Source organism: Centruroides sculpturatus, unplaced genomic scaffold (genome assembly GCF_000671375.1).
Source record: "Centruroides sculpturatus isolate CEXI.00-Female unplaced genomic scaffold, Cexi_2.0 scaffold423, whole genome shotgun sequence".
Lineage (NCBI taxonomy): Eukaryota > Metazoa > Arthropoda > Arachnida > Scorpiones > Buthidae > Centruroides > Centruroides sculpturatus.
In genome coordinates, this window is record NW_019384765.1 from 336867 (window position 1) to 362578 (window position 25712).

General features: G+C 27.6%; 1 protein-coding gene across 1 annotated transcript in view; it reads left to right on the forward strand.

Moving 5' to 3' along the window:
- The window catches only part of LOC111628903 (reelin-like), a 283387-nt gene that overhangs the window by 242565 nt on the left and 15110 nt on the right, over positions 1-25712 (forward strand). The window contains exons 59-66 of the mRNA XM_023372760.1: positions 3122-3336; positions 5770-5977; positions 8740-8815; positions 9107-9390; positions 11098-11226; positions 15410-15491; positions 16027-16186; positions 19274-19443. Of these exons, the coding sequence (XP_023228528.1) occupies positions 3122-3336; positions 5770-5977; positions 8740-8815; positions 9107-9390; positions 11098-11226; positions 15410-15491; positions 16027-16186; positions 19274-19443 (1324 nt within the window). The remainder of the gene's footprint in view (positions 1-3121; positions 3337-5769; positions 5978-8739; positions 8816-9106; positions 9391-11097; positions 11227-15409; positions 15492-16026; positions 16187-19273; positions 19444-25712) is intronic.

Consider the following 25712-nt stretch of genomic DNA (forward strand, 5'->3'; position numbering starts at 1 on the left):
TAAGTATAACATCAGCAAGGGATCTAGTGCCACTATACTATCGCAAATGGCGCAAGTTGAAGGCTCAATCGTCAAATGGGACGAAGCAGAAATTATTAAATCGGTACATTCACCGACATTGGCGAATTGCGCAGAAAAAATTGAAATATATAAAAGCAAATTGCATGATTCATGCATCAATTCTAGAGATTCTGAAGGGTTGCCTTCGGCCTGGAAATACTTTATCAAACGATTGGACAAATCTTAATTTATTGCGGCGATTTTAATATTTTTTCGCATAAAGTGCATTTCACTGAATTTCTATATAACGTTTTAATATTTAGTTAACCTATGCTTATTTTTTCGTATACATTTTTTGTTATTTGTAACAATAATTTTTATTTATTTTATTAGTCTGTATACATTTATATATATATTTCGCTCGTTATTTTATTTTATTTGTATTTAAATTTTTGTTCTATTTTATTTATATTCGAATGTTCTTAGCCTGACGATGGCCAACTGATTTGGCTGAAAACGTTAGCTTTACATTAAATTTTTTTCTCAGCAAATTAAGGTGTTTTGTTTTTTGATTTACATAATAGTGTAGTAAAACACTATTATGATTACAGTACAAATTTGTTCCAGAAATCATTTACAAAAGAAAAAATGCTCTATTAGATGAATAGTTTTGTAAAGAATATAATTGAGTGTTTATATGTTGTTGAACATTAAGGCATACAACAATTATTCTTTGTTTATCCCACCTTTACTGATTAAAGAATTTGTCATTACTTTTGTTGCTGAATTTCCTGAATATACAGAAAAATAATAGACTATAAATTCACAAGAGTTTGCTATTTTAAAAAGTCCAGATTTTCAAGTTTGGATTTTGAGACTTTTACTATGTTTAAAAATCGATAATATTGCAAGTTAGTATTTTGCAGAATGAATATATGTATGTTTTTAGTATTGATAAGATAAAAATATTTCAACAAATGATAATTTTGAGAAAATTCTGAAAAACAAATTTTTCTAGTATGAAAACTTCTAATTTTTTTTAAAGAAAGCTCACATGTTGTGTTGTTTTCTTGCTGATTATATTAAAAATATTATTATGAGATAATGTTGAGTAGAGAAACTGCAGATTTATCAGATATTTTTGTACTACTATCTTATCAACACACTAGTTTATTAGTATAACATTATGCTGGAAATAACTAGCCATTAGTATATTGTTAAATCATGGTTTGATTCATTATGGCTAAGTTTGATTTTGTATATATAGATAATCATATCAACTCTGTAAAGCATTTCATAATTTATATTTACTCTTTAACACAAAAGTAATGCAAATGCTTGAGATTATTAACCCAATAAACAATTTACTATCCTTTTAAAATATATGGAACAAGTACAATGGAAACAAACCATAAGTTAAAAGATAAAAACAAACACAAACAGATGTACTGTTTGTGTTTGTGTTTATACAATACACAACCAATATAAAAATGATTGTTACAAATAAAGTATAATACAATAAAATATATTTGACAAATAAAAGATATATACAATTAAATACAAAGGATAAAATGTAAATAATGGTATCTAAATGTAGCAATTAAAGAAACATTGTAAAAATAAAGGAAAATAATTATAATGGAAAAACATATAGTAGTTTTTTATACTGGGATTTAAAATGAATAAAGTCTTTAAATCAGTGTTTCCCAACATGGGGCCCACGCCTCACAGGGGGGCAATTGGATTGTTAAGGGGGACAATTCGAAAATGGACTCGTCCAGAGTTTAAGTTAACCGTATAGTCGCTGTATATGTTAGGGGGGCATAAGAATTTTAGAAAGGCTTTAGGTGGGGCATAGCACAAAAAAGGTTGGGAAACATTGCTTTAAATAAATGTTGCTTAACAGCTAAAATCATATATAAAAGAAATAACAAACTTTTCACAGCTATTTTCTCTGCCAACGTAATTTTTTTATTTAACTCTACCCACATTGTTTAAACTCAATTCAAACAAACAAACAAATCTTAATTTTTCTGTTGACTATTTCATTAATTAGAACACAATTTTCACTCAAAACATTTAGCCCACAAAATTATACAGTATCTAGCCTAATCTTTTCCTTCTGTGTCCAGTTCCCAACTCCTCAAAATTTTTCCTTCTCTCTTCTTCTCCACCTGCATCATCCTTACTTTCCCATATCCATTTTCTCTTCTCCCTGTTGTTTGTCATCTCTTCATATTTTCTAAACTACTACTCTCATTCTCTCTCTATTTTTTATATTCATTTTTTAACAAAACTATTAAAATTTCAAATCAAATCTTAGGACTAATGACAGTTTATAAAACAATGAACAAATAACATTCATTACGACGAGAGCGGGACGAGACAATGGTTAAAAGAAAAAGGTGCAAAAATGATAGAAGACAAGTCCAGACAGGACTTTTTCTTCTTTTTTTTAAGATGAAGAGTTTCAGAAATGATTCAAGTTTAATGTTTAGCGTTATATGTCACCATTTGTAATGTCTAGTGACATAATTAAACATTAGTATTGTGTCAGACTAAGTAGTACAAGTAAAGTTAATTAGGCTTAAGTAGGAGAAGACGAAGAAAAAATTCCTACATATATGACACAATAAAAAATAAATCTCATGTTAAACTAAGAAATTGATTAAAACAGGTAGGATGTGTTTTGAGTGATTCTTGAAGGAACTCAAATGAAAATGTCAACATAAAAAAATTTACATTTTTAAATTGATACACTTTGATATATTCTGTGTATTTAATATTGTTATTATAAAAAATTCTATGTAAAGCTTTATTTTTTACATTTAAATAGTTCCTTTTCACATATTCTGGTTATTCTGTAAATGCCTGATGATAATATTTTATAAATATTAAAAATATTTGTAATTATACTTTTAACTTGTTCTTTTAACTGTTTTACTTTAATTTAAATTTTTCTAATGCCAAATATATTTATTTTTTTATCTTTGACTTAAATTATTCTAAAATTTTTATTTTTATTTAATAATTTTTTATGGATGAATTTCTAAGGAATCAAATTCAAATATAATTAAATATATTATAAGTATAATGTNTATATATATTTTATATTTTTCAGATATCTTTAGGATGCAATGCTTCATGGAATGATCCAATAATACCTGTCAAATTAGAATTTTCAATTGATTTTGGACAAACATGGCATTATGTTACTCCTCAGTTTTTACCATCTGATCCTGGATTTTCAGGAGTTGCACAGTTTCCATCAATATATCAAGCACCTATGAAATGGCAAAGAATTACCATTCCTTTAACTGGATTAGCTAAATCCAAGTAATGATAAAAATATATTTCAATAATACTTTCTCATGCATAAATTTGTAAAATTTAAGTATAAAATAATAAATTTAAATATAAAATAAAAAATTTAATAAGCAATTTAAAATGTTTTATTTTTACTAAGATAAACATTAATATTACAGACTGGCAAAGTCAATAAAAGATTATCCAACCACTTATCAAAACAATCTACAACTCATAAAATTTTGCAAAACAGGAATATTTCTATGGGGAAAGCCAATAGCATCTCTAGCTTCTCTTGCTAATTCAATTGATGATAATTTATGAATAATTTGAAATGAGATTGAGAAATTTTAATATAAGAAATTACCACAGTACCTTTATCTAGTATAGTACACTTGTTTTTGTATTAAACAGAACTGATACTAAGATAGTTCTGTTTTATCATAGATGTTATGAGTTATGTGTTTAAAAACTTTCACATTTAAAAACTGTTAAATTTAAAAATTAATTGAACAGAAAAGTCAAAGATTTTAATTATGCTTAGAATTTGATGATGGATGCTGCAAAAACAGTTGATTATTATTGACTAGAATTCTTTATTGAATTCTGTTATTACAGTCAAGTCCACATAAGTCAACACCCCAGGGGAAGTGGAAATGTTTCAAGTTATCCGATATAATGACTAAAACAAAGTTGAAAAAACCACAAAACTACAATTAGAAAAATAAGTAGTACTTTATACAGTACATGCAATGTATCTCTCTGACCATCCATCACTGGCACTAATGTTGGTTTCTACTCCAAGTAACTCAGTGATTTCCATTGCATTTTGTTTTAGAGTTGGTCCTGAAACAGGAAGATTTGATGAACAAATTTGCTTTAGCCAACATTCCAGAGCATCTTTGACATCTTTCTCTGGCATTTTCAAGATATGTCAACTTTCTCTGGCATTTTCAAGATATCCATGACAAAGACTCAACAAAAAGTTTTTTAATTTCCTCTTTTTTTCCAGAATTCTAATGTTGTTCTTGGAAGGTTTTCTTGTTTTGCAAATTCGGTTTGCAAAGTTTTATTACATTCAAATTCAGATACAAGTTTATATTTTTCCTTCAGCATAAGCATTGTTATGTTTTGAATACTCATTTATAACAGAAATGTGAAACACTTGCTGCAAATAATACATGAATGAAAGGTGAGAATATGCAAAATTGGATTCTGCTAAGACGTTAAGCTGTGTGCTGTGAACTTAATTTTTTCAGGAGGGCCAGTTGACTTATCAGATGTCTAAATGAGTGTGGGACTGAAAAAGTATGTCGATCTATCCAGGGGTGATATAGTATTGAGTAAACCAGAGTTTTTTAACATTAATGCCTATGTAAGCCAACCAGGACTATAGAAAACTGACTAATTAACTGATGATGTCTAGTTATACCTATGACAACTTAGGCTAGGAACATATATGCTTAAAATTCAGTGTAAAATCTAGTATAAAACAGAAAGCATAAAAATTTTTCTGAAATTTTGGCTGAAAAATAACTGAAAAAACAGTAGAGCATGTCTCTACTTTTTATACATGTAAAATTTTGATGCCAAAATTCCTCCAATAAAGAGAAGTTTTTTTTGTGATGTCAAAATAAACACATGGTTTTTATTCTGTTAATGACGATTAGCCCTACAATTGTGACAGTCTCCAAGAAATGATAAATAAATGAAATAGAGACTTTATTGAATCCTTTCGACCATATCAATGTCTTTATGACCAAAAAAGTGACATGTATAAAGATACTGTATTTAAACAAAGTTTATGGACAGCCGTAGGTGCTAAATTTCAAATAACAAGTAGGTCTAGTAGAATTGATATATAGTATTTAGGTCACAAGTTATTTCAATTCAGAATACAAGTCTATTAATTTAAATTTTCTAAATTATAGCAGAGGCAGCAGAGAAAAAATGGAAGGTACAAAAGGATAAATACGAGAGAAAAAAAAATAATAAAATGTAGCACTGTTAGTGGCAGTGGCATTTCCTATTTGACCAGAATTTTTACCTATGTGTGTTCTGTCATAAAAGCGTAAAACAGAAACTGAATCGAAAGCTGATTTCTGATTCAGTTTTTCTGCCATACAATTTTATGTGTGTGTGTTCTTGGCCTGTATTTCAGAATCAATCAATTAAATTATAAATTACTATAAATGGATATTCATTCATTCAAAAAATATTTGAAAAATAAAATAATATGAGTTTATAATTAAATTTAAATAAAATTTGAAAAATAATTCTATTTAAAATTTACAAAAAATTTTTTTTTAATTTTCACAATAGGTTAATAGTAGAAAACACAAGGTTTCTTCATTTTTTTTCATATATTCTTTTATTTAACAAAAATATAGAATTTTAGCTTTTAGTATACATAGAACATACTAAGATGAATATGTAATTTTATACAGTATTTATTTTTAATAGATGGACTCGTTTTCATTGGAATCAAGAAGCAACTCAAGAACTTTCAGTTTCACATAATTGGGGTATAAAAGATATTTACATTGGTCCAGCCTGTAAATATAATTGTTTTGGACATGGTTCCTGTTATAAATTCCAATGTAAATGTGATAAAGGATATTCTGGAGAGTATTGTAGAAATGTAACAGCAAATATAGTAAGTTCTAACACTGTACTTAAGTTTTATTAAACATTAATACTTTTTTTTATTTTATAATGTTCTAGTAAAAATATGATACAAACTAAATCACAAATCTTATTTATTAAATATAAATCTGAAAAGTCAAATAATTTCAGAATATGTTAAGGCTAATTTTTAATTAATTAATATCAAAATTTTATCTAAATATAAGCAATACCTTAATGAAAAATGAATAACTTTAATCAATTTCACTATCAGGTGAAATTGATTCAAGTTATTAGAACAGGCAAAGAATAAGTTAGAATATTTCTATAAGAAATAATAGGAAACATTTCCCAATATCCAAATTCTTTGTATTTTGAACCATTTTTGGGACTACATTAGATTTGGATGATGTGGTATGTATATATTTTATATTATGTATATATAAACAAAACTTGCTTATAAATAAAACAAAAACTACTAATTATTTGTTAAAATTTAGTGTAAATGCCATATGATAGTTTATTCAAAAATTCATGTATTTGTTATTGAAATATGATGTCATGTAGAAAAACAAATTGCTTTATCAACTCATTAAACTAGATATTATGAGAGTATCCAACAGATATATTTAATTTTATAATATAATTATTTAATAAAATTAAAATTATTTCATAATTATTTTATAAAATTAACTAAATCTGTTGGATACTCCCATAATATCTAGTTTAATAAGTTGATAAAGCAATTTGTTTTTATACATGAAATCATATTTCAATAACAAATACATGAATTTTTGAATAAACTATCATNTTAAGAAATTATATTTTTAAACTCCTTAAGCAGTTTTTGAATGTTTCAAATATAACCATTCATCTTCAGCAATGTCTAATTTATGTAGAACCAATAATCTTCTCTGAAAATCTTTTGTACAGAAATATATATATATATATTTCTGTACAAAAGATTTTCAGAGAAGATTATTGGTTCTACATAAATTAGACATTGCTGAAGATGAATGGTTATATTTGAAACATTCAAAAACTGCTTAAGGAGTTTAAAAATATAATTTCTTAATTGCAGTATTAACTATCTTAAGCAGAAAGTATTTTCATTAAATTAATTTTGGATTGAATTAGATAAAGATTCTTAATAAAATGCTTTTATAAATTCAATTTTTACTTTCTTGAGTCTGTTATATATAACAGAGGGAAAGTATGGCAATTGGTCAATAAATAACTCTTCAAGATTTTTACAATTTTGGACTCAGGACCTTGAAATATCAAAAAAATGCAAAAAAATTTGTGGGTATTTTCTGTATGTATGGATGTTTGTGTATGTGGGTGGAGCACAATTTTGTTCACCCTCTTTGAAGCTTAATAACTCCTGTTCTTTTTGTTGAAAATTTCTAAAATTTTGCAGGGAGGTTTGTGTATTGGGAGATTGATGCTATTAAATTTTGGTGGTGAAAGATCAATAGAGTGGGAAGATAAAGGGGGTCATATCTCAAGTAGGGTTGGGCTTAATGACATTTTTACTCATTAGCATTTATAATCATTTAGCATTTATAATCATACATCATTTAGCATTTATAATTTTTTATAACACCCATTCTTAACTTCAAAATTAAGCTTNGAAATTTGACAGATAATCAAAAGCATACTTTCATCAACTTTTGAATGTTAAATGGACAGTAATCCAATAAAATCTGTTAGAGATAATTTGACTGTTAATAAAAGAAATACATTTCAGTTTCAAATAGATAAGAAATAAAATAAATAAAATTTCAATTTATTCAAATTTAAATTATTAATTGTGCTATGAATTTCAATAATCCTAATAGATTTTCTGTAATTTGCATGTAGGATATGTTTTCAGTTAATAATTAAAATAAAAATATAATTCCTTTACTTAAAATATGGTGTTGTTGACAATAATTTAAAAAATTATATTCAAACAGTACCAGAAATCTGAACATATATAAAGTGAGGAAAAGGACATTAATTAAGATAAAACTTAAAATTTCAAAGATATTAATTAATGTTGAATAACAACTTTCTGAATTTGCTTTAATAGAATTATATAACAAAATCTCCTTCTTAAAGTAAATTTAAGAGAAATAACATAATGTGGATCCAAAATAACTCCAGACTTCTCTTACTCATATAATAGAAAAGCTCAAAATTATAATTTGACATTTTTTAAAGAAAAAATATCTTTAATAAATGAAACAAACAATTTGTTGGATATGCCAATGAATATCTAAAATAAGTACATTAAAATAAGACCCAGATCTAAATCTCTTATATGAAGTTCTTTTGTACAAATAGTCTTGCTTGTTACTTATGTTATATACAGTAATTTATTTTCATATGTTTGACATTTAAATTTGATTTGTAATCACATTAGGATCTTACATTCACCACTAGACTAATCTAAATTCCAATTATTTTAGAAATAGGTTTAAGACTTAAAATGTTAAGTGTTTAAACTAGAATAAAAAAAAAATCAGCAACAGTAAGAATATGAATGGGAAAAATCATATACAAGTCTGAAATTTTTGATAAAATTTACTTTTTCTAGATCACTTATAGTTGATAATTTAAAGACTTTTAATTCCAGTTTAAAATTTGTATTTTTAATCTTTATTCATTTATATTTAAATGTTTTAAATATTTGATGTATTTCATAATGATATAAACTTATATTAATATTAATTTTTATTAATGAATTTAATATTTTCATATCAAATTAGTAAGCATTTTAGGAATAATGTTTATCAATTATTTATGCTTATTAATTCTTTACAGATAAAAAATAAATATTGTCATTCTACTTATGGTAATTCAATGGTATGGCTAACTGATACAGAGAATGGAGAAAGAAGTATAACTACAAGAGAACTTATTATTGGCGAAAATTATATGATTCAGTTTAGGGTAGGCATAATTAATTATAGCAATTAAAATTAGTATAAGATATAGAATTTGAGGAAATAGTTAATTTGTTAATAAAAACTATTGTTAATTAATATTGAAAGTAACAAATTTTGATTATATAAACTAAATTTTAAGGATGACTAACTGTAATGTTATACTTACAGTAGTAAGATAGTTTATTATAGTTGTTTATTGTTATTTTTAAATAATAAAATGGTACAAAATAAATTTTTAACAGGAATTTCTTGGAATTTAATACATGAATTAGACTATACATTATATTCTACTCCCCGAAGCGATTATTTATTAATACCTACAATAGCAAGATCACCAGCTACCAGAATTCGTTGGTGGCAAGCTACTAATTTGGGAATTAATGAAAATTATAAAGAATACCTTATTCCTGCTTGGTCTCTTGACGATATACATATTGGTGGCTCACAAATAAATCCTCCAGAATTATATGAAGACTTTGAAAATGGCATTGATGAACAAAATTGGTGGTTTCATCCACATGGGCAGGTATAAATTTCATATTTTATACTTTAGAATATTTCAAAACTATTTTTAAAAATTTTAATTTCTTCCATTCCATCCCCTTTAGCACCCCATAATGTTGTCACTCATACTCACCCACAAAATTACATAATGCACATCCTTGATCAATGTCTTAATTGTACTAAGTAATAATATACATCATGGACTATTTATTTTATTAATTACATGTATAAGGTATAAAGCAGTGATGTAAAGAGTACAGTTTGCTATTGTTCTTGAAAAGATGTAACCAAACATTAAAATATTTAGTTAAATTGAAACTTAAAAATGAAACATCAGATCTACTTAACTTAGTTTTTGTTGCTCTGCATCATAACTTACACAGGGCTGGAAATTTCATAAGATATGCAGAGAAATAATTTCTCTGTGATGGAAACTATATATTAATGCTGTTTTTAAATCAATGTCATTTAACTGAATTTTCTAACTAATCTTACCATGAAATTTAAAATTTCGAAGGAGATTAGTTTTGAAATTCAAATTTAAAAGTACAGTTGAAATTTGACAGATAATCAAAAGCATACTTTCATCAACTTTTGAATGTTAAATGGACAGTAATCCAATAAAATCTGTTAGAGATAATTTGACTGTTAATAAAAGAAATACATTTCAGTTTCAAATAGATAAGAAATAAAATAAATAAAATTTCAATTTATTCAAATTTAAATTATTAATTGTGCTATGAATTTCAATAATCCTAATAGATTTTCTGTAATTTGCATGTAGGATATGTTTTCAGTTAATAATTAAAATAAAAATATAATTCCTTTACTTAAAATATGGTGTTGTTGACAATAATTTAAAAAATTATATTCAAACAGTACCAGAAATCTGAACATATATAAAGTGAGGAAAAGGACATTAATTAAGATAAAACTTAAAATTTCAAAGATATTAATTAATGTTGAATAACAACTTTCTGAATTTGCTTTAATAGAATTATATAACAAAATCTCCTTCTTAAAGTAAATTTAAGAGAAATAACATAATGTGGATCCAAAATAACTCCAGACTTCTCTTACTCATATAATAGAAAAGCTCAAAATTATAATTTGACATTTTTTAAAGAAAAAATATCTTTAATAAATGAAACAAACAATTTGTTGGATATGCCAATGAATATCTAAAATAAGTACATTAAAATAAGACCCAGATCTAAATCTCTTATATGAAGTTCTTTTGTACAAATAGTCTTGCTTGTTACTTATGTTATATACAGTAATTTATTTTCATATGTTTGACATTTAAATTTGATTTGTAATCACATTAGGATCTTACATTCACCACTAGACTAATCTAAATTCCAATTATTTTAGAAATAGGTTTAAGACTTAAAATGTTAAGTGTTTAAACTAGAATAAAAAAAAAATCAGCAACAGTAAGAATATGAATGGGAAAAATCATATACAAGTCTGAAATTTTTGATAAAATTTACTTTTTCTAGATCACTTATAGTTGATAATTTAAAGACTTTTAATTCCAGTTTAAAATTTGTATTTTTAATCTTTATTCATTTATATTTAAATGTTTTAAATATTTGATGTATTTCATAATGATATAAACTTATATTAATATTAATTTTTATTAATGAATTTAATATTTTCATATCAAATTAGTAAGCATTTTAGGAATAATGTTTATCAATTATTTATGCTTATTAATTCTTTACAGATAAAAAATAAATATTGTCATTCTACTTATGGTAATTCAATGGTATGGCTAACTGATACAGAGAATGGAGAAAGAAGTATAACTACAAGAGAACTTATTATTGGCGAAAATTATATGATTCAGTTTAGGGTAGGCATAATTAATTATAGCAATTAAAATTAGTATAAGATATAGAATTTGAGGAAATAGTTAATTTGTTAATAAAAACTATTGTTAATTAATATTGAAAGTAACAAATTTTGATTATATAAACTAAATTTTAAGGATGACTAACTCCAGTTAAAATATTTTCAAAGACTAAATATAATTACAGAGCTCTCAACCTGTAATTTTGAAACAAGTCTGTAATCCAAGACATACAGAAATGATAAAATAAAATAATTATTAAATAAGATTCTCATACAAGTTTTGTACTTTATTTTACACTCATTATACTAATACATTAGCAGTAATTCCTGCAAAAATTGAAAATATTTTGTCAGTTGTTTTGCCACTTTTGATTTTATATCACACCATTGCAATCTTCAGTCTACCCATTATTCTGTACAAATTCTGTTCATGAGAATACCTCTCACAGATGAATGCATTGCCTCATCTGTTATTTTGATGATTCATTAGCAAATTGGTGAGGTTTGATGGAATAGAGTTAACTGCATAGTGTTGACTCTCACAACAAGTCTTAGAAATTTTTGTACATTGTGTTCTGTAGTAGATATCATTTCCAAACTTTTCCAGTAGAAAAATAGACATTTTCTTTTATCTTAAAATGCAAATTTCACAAGTATACTGATGTTTTAACTTTTACAGGAATATGTGACGTTTTTATTATTTTTTATCTATGCAACTGATTATGAAAATTAGTTACTATTGAATTATATATATATATACATTTTGGACAAAATTACTTTAATTAAAAATAAATTTTTTATTAATCTGTATTTAAAAATGTCTGGAAATCAATCAACATAAATAAATTTTATATTGTGTTCTTAGTAATTTTTACAAGTATGTATGTATAATTTAACCAAAAATTCCAACATATTGTAATCATGTCAAATACATATATTCATAATACAACTGAATAAATTTTATGGTAATTTTCCTCATTCTCATTTTTGCAGATTGCTTGATTAGTAGACTCCTAGGAATAAAAAAAGAAAAAGAAATCATTATAATAACTTGACACTTCTGAAGATTATTAAATTTTTATTATAGAATATAAAAATATATTGTATGTAATTTAGTAAAAAACATTCTTAAAAAATTTTTAATTTTTCTTCACCAATTTAGTATATATACTATAAAAGGTAAATGTTATTAAATAAATATGCAAACTTTGTTTTTGGCTTGATTTCAAATAGAAAACTTGAAAAGTGGTGAAAATTATTTTTTTTATAAAAAGTTGATTTTTTTAGTTAAAATTATTTTAATTGAATAAATATTAATCATAAAAATTTTTGATAATTTTTATGACTAATATTAGTTGAAAAAATTTTTAGAAACACGTTTTACAAAATAAAAAAATTTTCAAATAATCATACTCATTTTTCAAAAAATTTTTTTCTGCAGATTGCTTTTCTTATTTCATATTTCTATTGACAGCGTATCAACTTGAGAATTATTGTTGTTCTTTTCCATTGCAGCAGGCTGTGAAATGTGTTTCCATGGTCTGTGGAGGACAGTATGTCTATATGGAAAATATACATGGCAATATTTGCCATTTTGAATACTCACACAAACAGTGCCAAAATATTATGATCATGTGTGTTAATTTGTACTATGTATCATTTATTGTCAGTTAGTTTCACAAGTCACTGATTTATTGTCATAGTGTTAAAAATACCACCATGTGTATTACAAAATTTGCACTATATAGCAGAAACCCCATAGTAATGTAGAAGAGCAATTTCTAAATATAAGATTTCAACTTCTTGTGGGGATCACCAATTCTTCTTAAGTGGTCATGCTTACATTTTTTCATAAACATTATTCCTCTGCAAAAATCTAAAAAAAATCTTCAAAAATATAACTAACACTTGGCTGATGAAGAGTGATGATCAATAAAAACAGGATTAGTAGATTTATGTGGTTTATTAATTAATTTATGTGGTTTATTAATTAACAATGTCAACCTGATATACGAAAAAATATTATGCATAAGAAAAAGGAAACTTTTTGCAGAATTTTTAAAATATGATTTTCATATAAGGAGTTTAATGGTGAATATCTATTATTTTGTATAATTTGTAGCAGAACTTTTGTAGGTTTCAAGCTTTTAAAGCCATCTGGAACCAAATCATCCAATGTATGTCAAAAAAGCTATTGTTATATATCTTTCAAAAAGAAACCATCCAACTTACTCAAAAAATTCAAAAAAAAAATTTTTATTAAAACAAAGTATGGAATGAGACAATACTTTTAAAGATTGATATTGAGGCATCACTAAAAAAGCAGACAAATGCTAAATAGAATACAGTGGGCATGCAGACAGCACCCTCATAAAGCTAATTTTCTACATAAAAAGTGAGGTCAAAAGCTCTGTAATTACACAATTTAGAACACAAAACTTCTTAAATTATATGTATAATTCAAATGAACACTATTCACAGTTATAAAATTATTTTTTCTTCTATAAATGTGAAAAATCATTGAAAAGTCGTTCTAATGAAAAACATTTGTTTCACTAATTCAGTAATTGAAAAAATTTAAGATATTTACAACTTGTTCAAATACTATAAAACTAAACAAATGAAAGATAGGATTTTGGTTTTTTCAAGTATTTTTATTTTCATTAAATTAAGTCATGATTAATATAAATGTATAAAGATCAAAAAACTTGAAACTTGCATTAAAATATAATAAATAATCTTTTGAATAATTTCTGACTATATTAAAGATTGATTTTAATTAAAACTAATCTTTAATATAATCATAATCTGGTAAACTAGAGATTATATAATAATAAATTGAAATAACAAAACAATATCTATTATTTTTTAATCAAAGCAAAATTTAAAACTATATATATAGTTTTAAATTTTGCTTTGAGTAAAAAATCTAGACAAAACTGGCTCAAAAATTATTAAAAAATAATTCCTCTCTCTCTCATATATAGTTTTATATATGTATATATAAAACTATATATATATAGTTACATATATATATATAGTTATATGTATGTATGTATGTATGTATGTATTCATATATATATACACACATATTTTAATGAATTTAAACTGTATATACATATTAAGAATAAACATATAACATTAGCAATATTGCTTTATTGAGGAGATGCATTATGATTTACATAGTAAAGTATGGATAATGCACAATAATTTTAATTTCAGTTATTCCTGTTCTTTTTTTAGCATTTGAGAAAATATTTTATTTCAATAAAAGCATTGCTGAAATTTTATCTAATAAAAATTCACATGAATCTATGAATAATGATTTCTTATTCAACTAACAAAATAAATTTTAAAAATAGTCTGATTATTTGATAAAGTTTTAACTTTCAATTACCTTTCTAATTGGAATCAGTTCAATTCTTCCATTCAAACTAAATAGTTCACAGTCAACTCTGAACTATTTGATAATTTAGATTTTATACTTTATGTAACACTAACTTATTCATGATACTATATGTAAGTTTCTCATTTGTTGCAAAATAAGATTTATGTGAATTGGATCGGTAAATTAACTTCTTATATATAAAAATAAGTTTTACTATCAATATTTGTTCAGTGATCATTGTAGTTTGATAAAAGCATATAGAATATATTCACATTAAAATGATAAATTGCAGTCATATTTTTTAGCTAAAAACTATTTTAAACATAACATCAGTTAAAATGAAACATTAGTTTCTGGAAATTTGACTAACTTTGAATTCTCCTGGGTTCATTACTCAGTTAACTTCTAAAGATGGAAATATAACTCATGTAATTAGAATGGTTGCTGTGAATCGTATTTTAGATCCTTCAACAGTGCTTACATGAGATTTTTTTAATATATTTTTAACATGATATAATTGTTCTGTATCAATTTTATTTTCCATTTGAAAATCTACTTTATAATTTAGTAAAATTTCAGTTTAAAACAGAAATAATCATTTTGTATTGTTTGAGCTGTTTTTTTTTTTTTATATTTAATATGACTCTTCTCTCAATATAAAGTAACAAATTCTTACATATCTTGTTTAGAGTATTTTGATTAAAGGAATATTTTAAGGAATAGAATAGATGTAGAAAAAATAAAAATAAGTTATTTAGGGTATGTATTTAATGATGATTAAAAATTTTCCTTTCAGATAATTGTTGACTGTGATCAATTGCATCAGTGTATCACAAACCACAATATTAAATTAGAATATAGTAAAAATCCAGGATCAAGTAAGATTATACTTTAATAATAAAGTTTTAAGTTTTATTTCATTTTTAAAAGTGAATAAAAATAAAAATATTTATTTAACTTTAATTAATTTTTATTTTATCTATTATTATTTTTAAATAATTTAGTTAAAACCACCTAAGCCAGATTAAAAGAGGAAAAAAAATGGTCTTTGCATGGAATTTAAGGAATGCCTTCTATCCAACACTCTCTGTAACTGAATTTTAAAAATAAAACATATCCTTTTTTTTTTATTATTGATTCTGTCCCTCTCTCTCTCTCTCTCTGTTTTTTAAACCCTGTCATTTTGTTAATGCTTCTTTGCACTTCATGCACTATAGTTAATCTGGCCCTGTATAATACTACTATTGCCATATACTATACATATTAATGATACTGTACTGTACATCCATTACTTAGACATTTTTCACAACTTGGATGTGAAAAAATTTCTATTTATATATTAAAAACTATTGTAAAAACAAAATATTATTAGTTTTCATTTTTAATTAAAGATTATTTAAAATATTTTTATAGATATGTGGGAAGAAGTTCAATATGATTGTTTGCCTAGTAATTCAATGGATCATCCTGACTGTTCACCTTACCAGTTACATTTATCTAGTCAATATTCTGCAAATGGTTTTAATACATGGACATTAATTACAATAATGCTGCCTGAGAAAACATATTCCAGGTATTGTTTTTTTATATAATATATTGGTAATGTAATAAAGATATTCTTTTGAGCTAGAAGTTCTTTAATCCTGTATCTTTGAGATCCAACAAATGCTGGATTACAGAAAATGTCAAATAATTTCTTTGATCTGGCACAATATAATAAATTTCTATGGTTGAAATGAATGGTTTCTTTCATTTATTAAATAATCATTATCAAACTTGAATTAAAAATGTTTAAATGGAGAAACAGGATTTGTAAAAAGTGAAACAGATAATTAAAAAATGTTTTTCAAACAATATCAATATGAATCGAAAATGTATGTTCTAGCAATTTTTGCAGATTATATGCAAGAAATGTTTAGCAGTTCTGACTAAACTTTCTCATATTATTTAAGGTGTATGTATAAGTTCATTTAATGCTTATATTTAGATTCAGTTTTTTTGTTTTTGTTTTATATGTATATTGATTACGATTTGACACACACACACACACAATCATGAAAGTTTCCAATTTTAAAACAAAAATTTAACATTTGTACAAGAACAGAAGTCATTAACAATTTATAATTGCTGTGCCAAGGTATTGATATAATAAATACAATGGCTCAGTATGCCAGTTTTATTGTGCAAAAAAAGTCTAATTTTCTAAAAGTCAAAACTACTTGTACTCTATTTTGGATGTAGGTTATCCACATTTAATCTAATCATTTTTAAAACATTTTTAAAACCACAGAAATAAAATTAATAGATTTTATTTTATGAATTATTAGCATTATTATTAACATCAATAAACTTTCTCACAACAAACAAAGTATGTAATTTTGAAGAAGCAGATGCTCCTCTACTTATGAACATTATGACTGTACATCAAAAATTTAAATTTTGTGCAGATTCTGAGTTCTCTTGACACTCTTGGGGTAGCATTGAAGTCAGTCTTTCACCAATAATACGTGATTTTTCATTAAGAGCACTCAAACTTCAAATTTAAATAAAACAAGTTGTACAGGAGATATCATTAATTTTATTTTTTTACTTGAAAAGTATTTGATTACATTATGTATGGAAAATAATATCGGCCAAATGGCTGCCACAACTTTGCCGGGCATCACATATCCGGAGGTCTAATTTTCAATGACTTGACCTCATAAATCGGGCTCGATATCATTGACAGCATTGGTTATGTTGACTTTTAAGGCATCAATCATCTATGGCTTATTTGCATAGACCCATGATTTAACATAGCCCTACAAGAAAATGTCTAATGGCATTAAATCACACAATCTCGGTGGCCAGTTGACATCGTCGAAATGTGAGATAACCATGCTGTCAAATTTGTCATGCAGAAGATCCATTGTTGCATGCACTGTGTGGCAGGTAGTGCTGTCTTGTTGGAACCACATGTCGTTGAGATCACTATCTTTCAATTTAGGCCACAAAAAATTGGTTATCATCGACCTGTACCTCTCGCCAATGAGAGTTATGGCAGTGCCAGCTTCATTTTGGAAGAAGTACAGGCCAATGACCCCGCCAAACCAAAATTCACACCAAATAGTGACTTTTTCTGGTGCATTTGCAACTGGTAAGTCTCGTCTATTGTTATCTCTCCAAATGCGACAATTTTGCTTATTAATGTAGCCATTCATCCAAAAATGGGCCTCATCACTGAAGATGATTTTCCATTTGAAATCAGGGTCCACTTCCAACTGCTCCAGAGCCCAGTCAACGAATGCTCAATGCTGCCTATGGTTGTTTATCTTCAGTTTCTGGGTCAATTGAATTTTGTACAGGTGCAGGCCAAGCCCCGATGCAAAATTTGCCAAGTTGAGGTCTGCGAAAGGCCAAGTTTTGGATGTGACAAGGAATTGACTGCTGCAGGTTATCCTGCACACTCTCGTTCACTGCAGCAATGTTTTTTGCAGACCTCATGTTTCTACAACATATGGGTGTTGTTTGATTGTTTACTGAGCCAGTTGATTCAAATTTGTCCACCAAACGACTAATAGTCGACTCAACATGACGATTGTGTGCACTGTAAAAATCACATAGCACATGGAACATAGCTCAAACTGAGCACTCATTTTGATAAAAAAGTTTAATGATTTGCACACATTGCTCAACACTGTAATTTTCCATGATGATTTGCGCAACATTAATTACTATAACCTCCAAATTTGACAGCTCTAGCTTCACTAACATGGTCACTATACACTGTCAAAGTTCAAGTGCCCCTAGCAGAAAACCCTTTATATATTAAATTTTTATTAAATAATTAATATGGGCTTATTTCTATTGCATGTCATTATTTTTTATTTTTGCACAAATTCTGAGGTTTCATTTCCACTTGTGAGATTAAAGTTGGTAATGTTGGAATAACAGCATGTTTTGCTATTGTTTGCCATTTTTATAAACTTTTCTGATTAGTGCTTCAAAAATGCATCCAAAGCATAATAGTAAATTTAGCAGTGGAGATAAGTGCAAGAAGTATTACTATATTTTCATGGAAACTAAATTGGACATTATAAAACTAAGTGCATTAGGTGGGAAAAAACCCACGTTTGTAACACCTGCTACCAAGCAGTAGCAAACAGATAAATGAGTGTAACATATTCTATTAAGCACATTGAAGAATCACACATTAACAATAAGTGGTTATTCTGTGTAAAAATGTACTTTTTAGGTTAGTCTTTGACTTACAATAAAATCTCAGGAACCTAACCTGTTTGTAAGTAAGAGAGCTCCTGTACATTAAAATTTTTTTAATATTTTAATCATAATAAAATGTAATAGTAAACAATATTCATATTTCCATTGCTTTTTATACAGTTCTTTAGCCAGTAATAATCAATAATAACTATGAAATAATAATAAATTGCTCTTGGAAAGTACAGTATTCTTAATATTACTATTCTATTGTGTTCTATAAGTAATAAAATCAATCTGAATAGTTACAGGATATGTTTGTTTTTATACATAAAAAGTTATATATAAGAAGAGAATCAATAATAATAATAATAATTACTTTAATTGAATGATATATTCCATAAGAATTAATTATTTTTATTTTTTGCTTTTTAATTTAAATGGTAATTTGATTTTTCTGTAGTTCTACACAATTCAGATGGATACAAAATTCAGAAAATTCCACAAACAGACCTATCTCTCTGCCATCATGGGGTTTAGATGATGTATATATTGGTGAGATGTGCCCATCAATGTGTTGGGGAAGAGGAAAATGCATTAAAGGAATATGTAACTGTGATACTGGATTCTCTGGTAAATTTTATATTTTGATATTAATTATATTGGCATTAAAGTATCTTACATTTGCTAAAGATAAAAATATCATTTGAGTATTTTTTTCACATAATATTTTTATTTATATATAATTTTATTCAAATGCAATATATCATTTTACAGAAATTAAATTTCTAAAATATCAAAATATCAGTCAATTAATTTTACATCATAATTTAATCATTTAATACAACATAATATAATAACAATGATAATTATTATTATTATATTATGTTAATCTATACAAATATTATAAAGAGGTAAAGTTTGTAAATTTGGATGTAGGAGGTAATCTCTGAAACTACTCATCCAATTTCAAAAATTCTTTCACCAATATTTAGAATGGACCTTCAGGGTGGACATATACAGCCTATGTCCATAGGCTGTATATTATTCCGTTAAACATTCATATAAATTAAAAGATATCATCTAGGTAAGCATTATATTTTTGTTGTCAGTGGGTGGCATTTATCCTCATTTCATTTATTGTATTTTACCACATAATACCCACTTAAATATTCGTATACAATTATATGTCATACAGTAATTTTTTGGAACTGTACTTCTCTTCTATTTCATTGTATTTAATTGATTATCAATTCGTGTATAATAACAACACCATGCCTAAAAGAAAATCACATCTTTCACAGCAAACATCTCAGACAAGAACAGCTAAAATACTCACAAACTGAATTCCATGCGGGTGAAACCGCAGGCACAGCTAGTATATTAATATAATTATTATATTATGTTTAGATTATATTATGTTTAGGGTTTCTCCAATGGGATCCTGGGAAATCTGAGATCCTGGCCTGCTTATTAGTTTTTTTAAATTTTTGCTTATTATGGCACATTATAGATTGTCAATAATCAATATGTAGCCTATTTGTGACAAGTCTCTGAAAATTCTTTACTTGTCAGAACCTGTAATATCTGGAAAAATTGTGTTTATGCTGTCTTAACTTTTAACCATGCCTGGTACTTCAATAACTACATTATGCAGGTTGTGCAAATTTGGCAAGGATACAAATGAGTACAAAGTATGCAAGTATGAAGATTTTCTTCATAAAACTGATTATTAAAGCCAAATGAACTGCCGAATTATTGGGCTGTAAGCTTGATGCCGTCCGAGATAGACAAATCAAGAATACTATATGGTAAAAGAAATACTGTAACACATCTCAAAAACAAACTAGAAATCTTTGAGGCTACAGATGAAAAAACACATAACATCCGTCTTCTCTTAAATGCATTGAAAACAATTCCACTCACATCAATTGAATCGAAAAGGGCATTCTTGGTAGCAGGACTTTTCATTACTAAAATAAGAACCAGATTGAGTGATTGGAGTATTGACCAGCTTTGCTTTTTAAAATCTTATTATAAAAATTTACAATATCATTTTGTATTATGTTTTATTTAAATAATGAAATTACCTTCTAACTTAGAAGTTTGATCTAAATTTATTTTTTTTCTTTAAATTTTCAACTCAATTCAAAAGCATTTTTGTTGTAAGCAGTTTCCAACAAACTTTAATAAATCTTTTCTATTTGTGAAAATTTCTATGTAACTCAAAAGTAATTTTTTATACATATTTTACACAGCATNTCGTACAGTATGTAAATTAGGTACCGTAAGTCTAATACAGTACTGTAATTTTATACATTTCGTGTGAAAAAAAACATTTCTTATTCAACGGCGATTAAAATTATTTATATTAATGATGTCTCCAAAGTTCAGCAAAGTTTTCGCAGAAAAATAACATCAGAAATTGCGGCTGCAGTCTGTTGAGTTGTTCCGCGACGAAAACAAGCTTGAGCAATGGCGATGTCGAATGGTGCACACTCGATAAGTAATCCTACAATTTTTTGTTTATAGTGTAGTTTTTACGGATTATTTCCAAAAAAAATATATGTATTTTGGGAATGTTGAGTCGGATTAGTCTAGAATCGATTAATTTTATGGAAGAAAACCTTTCAAACAGACGAAGTCCGTAAACTTCACATGTGTCGGGCTGTGATTGGCTGTGATTCCTACAAAATCGGATTCATAAAGAATGGAACATATCTGCTGTCTTATAGGGGGATCTACTGTATATATAATCATTGACTGGAAACAGTTGGAACCACTAATTAAATTGCATAATAATTGAATGCAGTTGTTCTTCTAATAGGTTAGATTGTCCAAGCAACTTCTCAGCATGGAAGATTGCTTCAGAAGGTGGGATGAAAGGGTAGAGAGAGACTACATTAGTTTTATACATTTGAAAACTTCTCAGTAAAATAATCTTGGTTTATTCTAACAGATGGATTTGACCCTACAGACAAAGCACATGATGTATAGGGACTTTGTGAGGAAGGACTTCAGATGTGTAATGAGAATTTTTTTTTTGGTAAAGTAAGTTGGATGTCAATGTTTATTTACCTGTAGGTGAAGAGATCTGTCTTATTTGCACATCTTGACTTCAAAAAATAAGCATTGACATGTGATTTTCAAAGGAGTTTTCAGGTGGTCACATAACTCTAGAAGGTATAGATTTTTGGAAAGTCATAATAACTTGACTTTTGTATTTGTTGGTAGGATCAGACACTAACTGCTGAAATTTTGTAGATTCTAATAAGTCTGTAACCGTATCTTGAAAATGTTTCTCAGACATGACAACAAATCCCTTTTATTTGTTTGCAACCAGTAATTGCAAGTTGTGTGTAGCTAGAACGCCTTAAATTTCTTTAGTTTGGAAAAGATACAGTAGACCCCATAACACTATTTCTGTAGATAATTCCGTGTTATATGAATTCCATGTTGTATGAGTCACTTAGAGTTTACAAATACATGAGCCATTCACAGCCCGGCACACGTATTTGTAAAATCTAAGTGACTCGTACAACATGGAATTCATATAACACAGAATTATCTACAGTGTTTATAAGCGGGTCTACTTGAGTACTTGAGTCCATATAATACCAAACAAATACATGTAAGTAAACAAATAAATAAAAATAAAGAATTAAAATTTTTAAAGCATAAAACAGGAATTAGAGGAACAAGCCTATTATAAATTGAAAATGATATCCTTGATATGGAAGATGGGTTAGTTTATAGGCTTATTTTGGAGGAAGTGCAAAACTTTGAGCAGGAATAATGTGTTTTCTGTCCTGCATAGCCTCATTTCATAATGGCTGAAAATTATGATATATAATCAATTTGGCCAATTCAATGGAACTTCTTTTTGCTAAAACATCCCTTTTGTGTTCAGTAATTCTGTATCAGAGTTACACTAAATTGCTCTAATATAATATAGCATCACATTGTCAGAAGAAATGGGAGTTTTATGAGAAAGATCCAGCAAGTTTTCTGAGTCAAAGTCAGATGTTATGAATCCTCTAAGGGAGTAACAAGAGCTGAAGGCTTGTTGAACAGACAGCAATCTGGTAAGATACAATATAAGATCAGATCTTGAAAGTATAGCATGATTTTGGCAAACTTATGTGCAATTTATTGTCATGTCAGCATTGTTAGAGACTATATGGTACATTTTGAAATAGCGGAAGAAGGATAATTCATTTTTGTGTTGTATATGTGATGATAGAAATCTCCTAATTGAAGAAATCCAGATTAAAGTGAAGAAGCAATGCACACCTGGTGTTAGAATAAATATAAGAAAATAAATATGGCTTCTACTGGAAGGATTCATAAGAAAGAAAATATACTGGCACAGTGAGCTTATGGTAAACACCAAACAAGAACTTGTTGAAACCTTGGTGGATATTTAGATTGAGGAAATTTATAACATTATCCTTTTGAATCTATGGTAAAGTTAATATGATTTTATTATAGAGAGCCATTGCATGAAGACATCAAATTCTACTTTTGAACCAGACCATATGGTATTTTGATGATATTATCATCAAAATACCTTAAATATGTTAAAGGAAGGCTAACAGTCAAAGGAAAATTGATGGTAAATTTAACATGTCCCAGAATAATTTTTGCTAAGAATGTAGAAACTGGTGACTCCATTAGAAGCCCAGTTTTTTTGAATATACAATAGATCCCCCTATAAGACTGGTTCCTATAATTACGATTCCTATAAGACAGCGAAAAAATTATGGCAGTATCCGTACACAACGGTAAAAAAACTCCTATAATTACATAAAACGTCATCGGGCAGCCGAACTACTTTCCCGCCTAAACATCCGTAGCGTGGCGCTACGGACGTTTAGGTGGGTAAATTGAGTTTAGTTTCGTCTGTACATATAATTATATATAAATTAGGTACTGTACACATAATTATATATTAATTATATATAAATTAGGTACTGTATATATAATTATATATTAACTTATTGTAACTTTGTTATAATTAAATATATAATTTCCGCCGTCTAGCATGGCGCCACGCTACGGAGATTTTTACGCTAACTATCGTCTGTCAGTATGTAAATTAGGTACCGTAAGTCTAATACAGTACTGTAATTTTATACATTTCTNTGAAATTTTTGATGTTTTTGGTGATGTAGAGTAGGGCCCTTTCCATGGCCCATAGCTCGGCCTGATTAACGGTGCAAAAGTCTGCCAACTTGTAGTACTCTTCGTGTGCCACAGCTTTTTGGTTATTATAAATGACCATTGCCGCCCCAGTGCCACTATCGTTCTTGGCACCATCAGTGAATAGCTCCCAGTTGAACTTGGGGTGGTTGCTCTCTTCTTTCATGTTAACATGAATACTGCTCCTTTCCGCGGGGTGATTTTGGTCAGTGACACTGTTAATATAGCTGTCTATACTGTATTTGCTTATTTTTTCCTTTACCTCTTGATCCTCCTGTGGGTTTGTTCTGTTATTGATGGAAGCAAGCTGGCCGCTCTCTGTTTGTTGGCTAGGGCTTGTCCTCATTAAGTTCTGACCACACTAAACTATTAATTTTAATGTGGATCGGGGTGATGTTTGCGATAACAAGGAGGGCGTCAGTAGGCGCCGTGCGGTATGCACGGCAAATCCGAATGGCAAAGGACCTTTGTACAGATAGTAACTTCCTCTTTAAGTGGACAAGGTTCAACCTGTTGCCCCAAATTTGCACTGCGTAAGTCAGCGCCGGCTCAATCGCTTCCTTGTATATTAGCTTGCAGTGTTTCGGGCTGATACCCCATGAGTTCCGGGCAATGTGATGTATCATGTTTGCCTTTTGACTGACTCTTTTGCAGAGTTCCTCAATGTGGGTTTTAAAGCTGAGAGTGGGGTCTAAGAGCACACCCAAGTACTTAAGGTGGGATGTTATCCTGATCTTGTGACTGTTTATATACAGGCAGAGTGGCCATTGCAGTTGCCTCCTTTTTGACTTTTTTGTGCACACCAGGGCTTTGCATTTCTGGTAGTTAATGGGTAGTTTATTGTTAAGGGGGTCTACTGTACTAGAAACAACGGACAGCACAGCAAGTGCCTTTGTGATCTTTCATGCCGGTGAGGAGGTATACAATGATTCCTTTGCTCTACACCCGGAATGCTCTGTCTTCCAAGCTGAGATCGCTGTATTGATGGCAATCAACTGGTGCAACTCTAACATNTATTTACTATTTTCATTTATACATGCTTACCAAATACCATTGCCATTATCAAACAAGTCAATAAATATGAATTTATATACTAAGTAGCTGTGTCAAATTTTAATGTTAATTAATTTTTTAAATTTTACAAAATTAATTAACATTAATTTTGTATTTTTAAAAAAGTAATCATTATTACTTTCCCGGCTGTTATACAGTATAAGACTATAACAAAGGAAAAGAATGATGATCAGTCAAAAAATGACTTCCAGATTTTTACTCTTTTGGACTTGGGAAGCCTTGAACATAGAGATGTGCAAAAATGTTCAGAGTTATTTCTGTATGCACAAATGTTGGAATGTGTGGGGGATATGTTTAAAGCTAGACACCAACCAAAGCCGAATATTATCAGGCTAATAATTTAAAAGACAATTTGACATTAGAGTTAGGCATTAGATGCCATCTCTTGATAAATTTAATAATTATAATTTAATTAAATAATTTAAATAATTTTAGAATTACTGGAAAAAAAGAATCAGCCCCAGAGCGGGACTCAAACCTGCAACTCCTGCTTACCGTGCAGATGCATTGCCAATTACGCTACCCGGACCTTCGGTCTGTCTGATCTCTTCTTCTTCCAGTATATATATATATACTTCTCTGCCATTATATTATTGTATCCCTTCTATGACTAACAGCATATATCT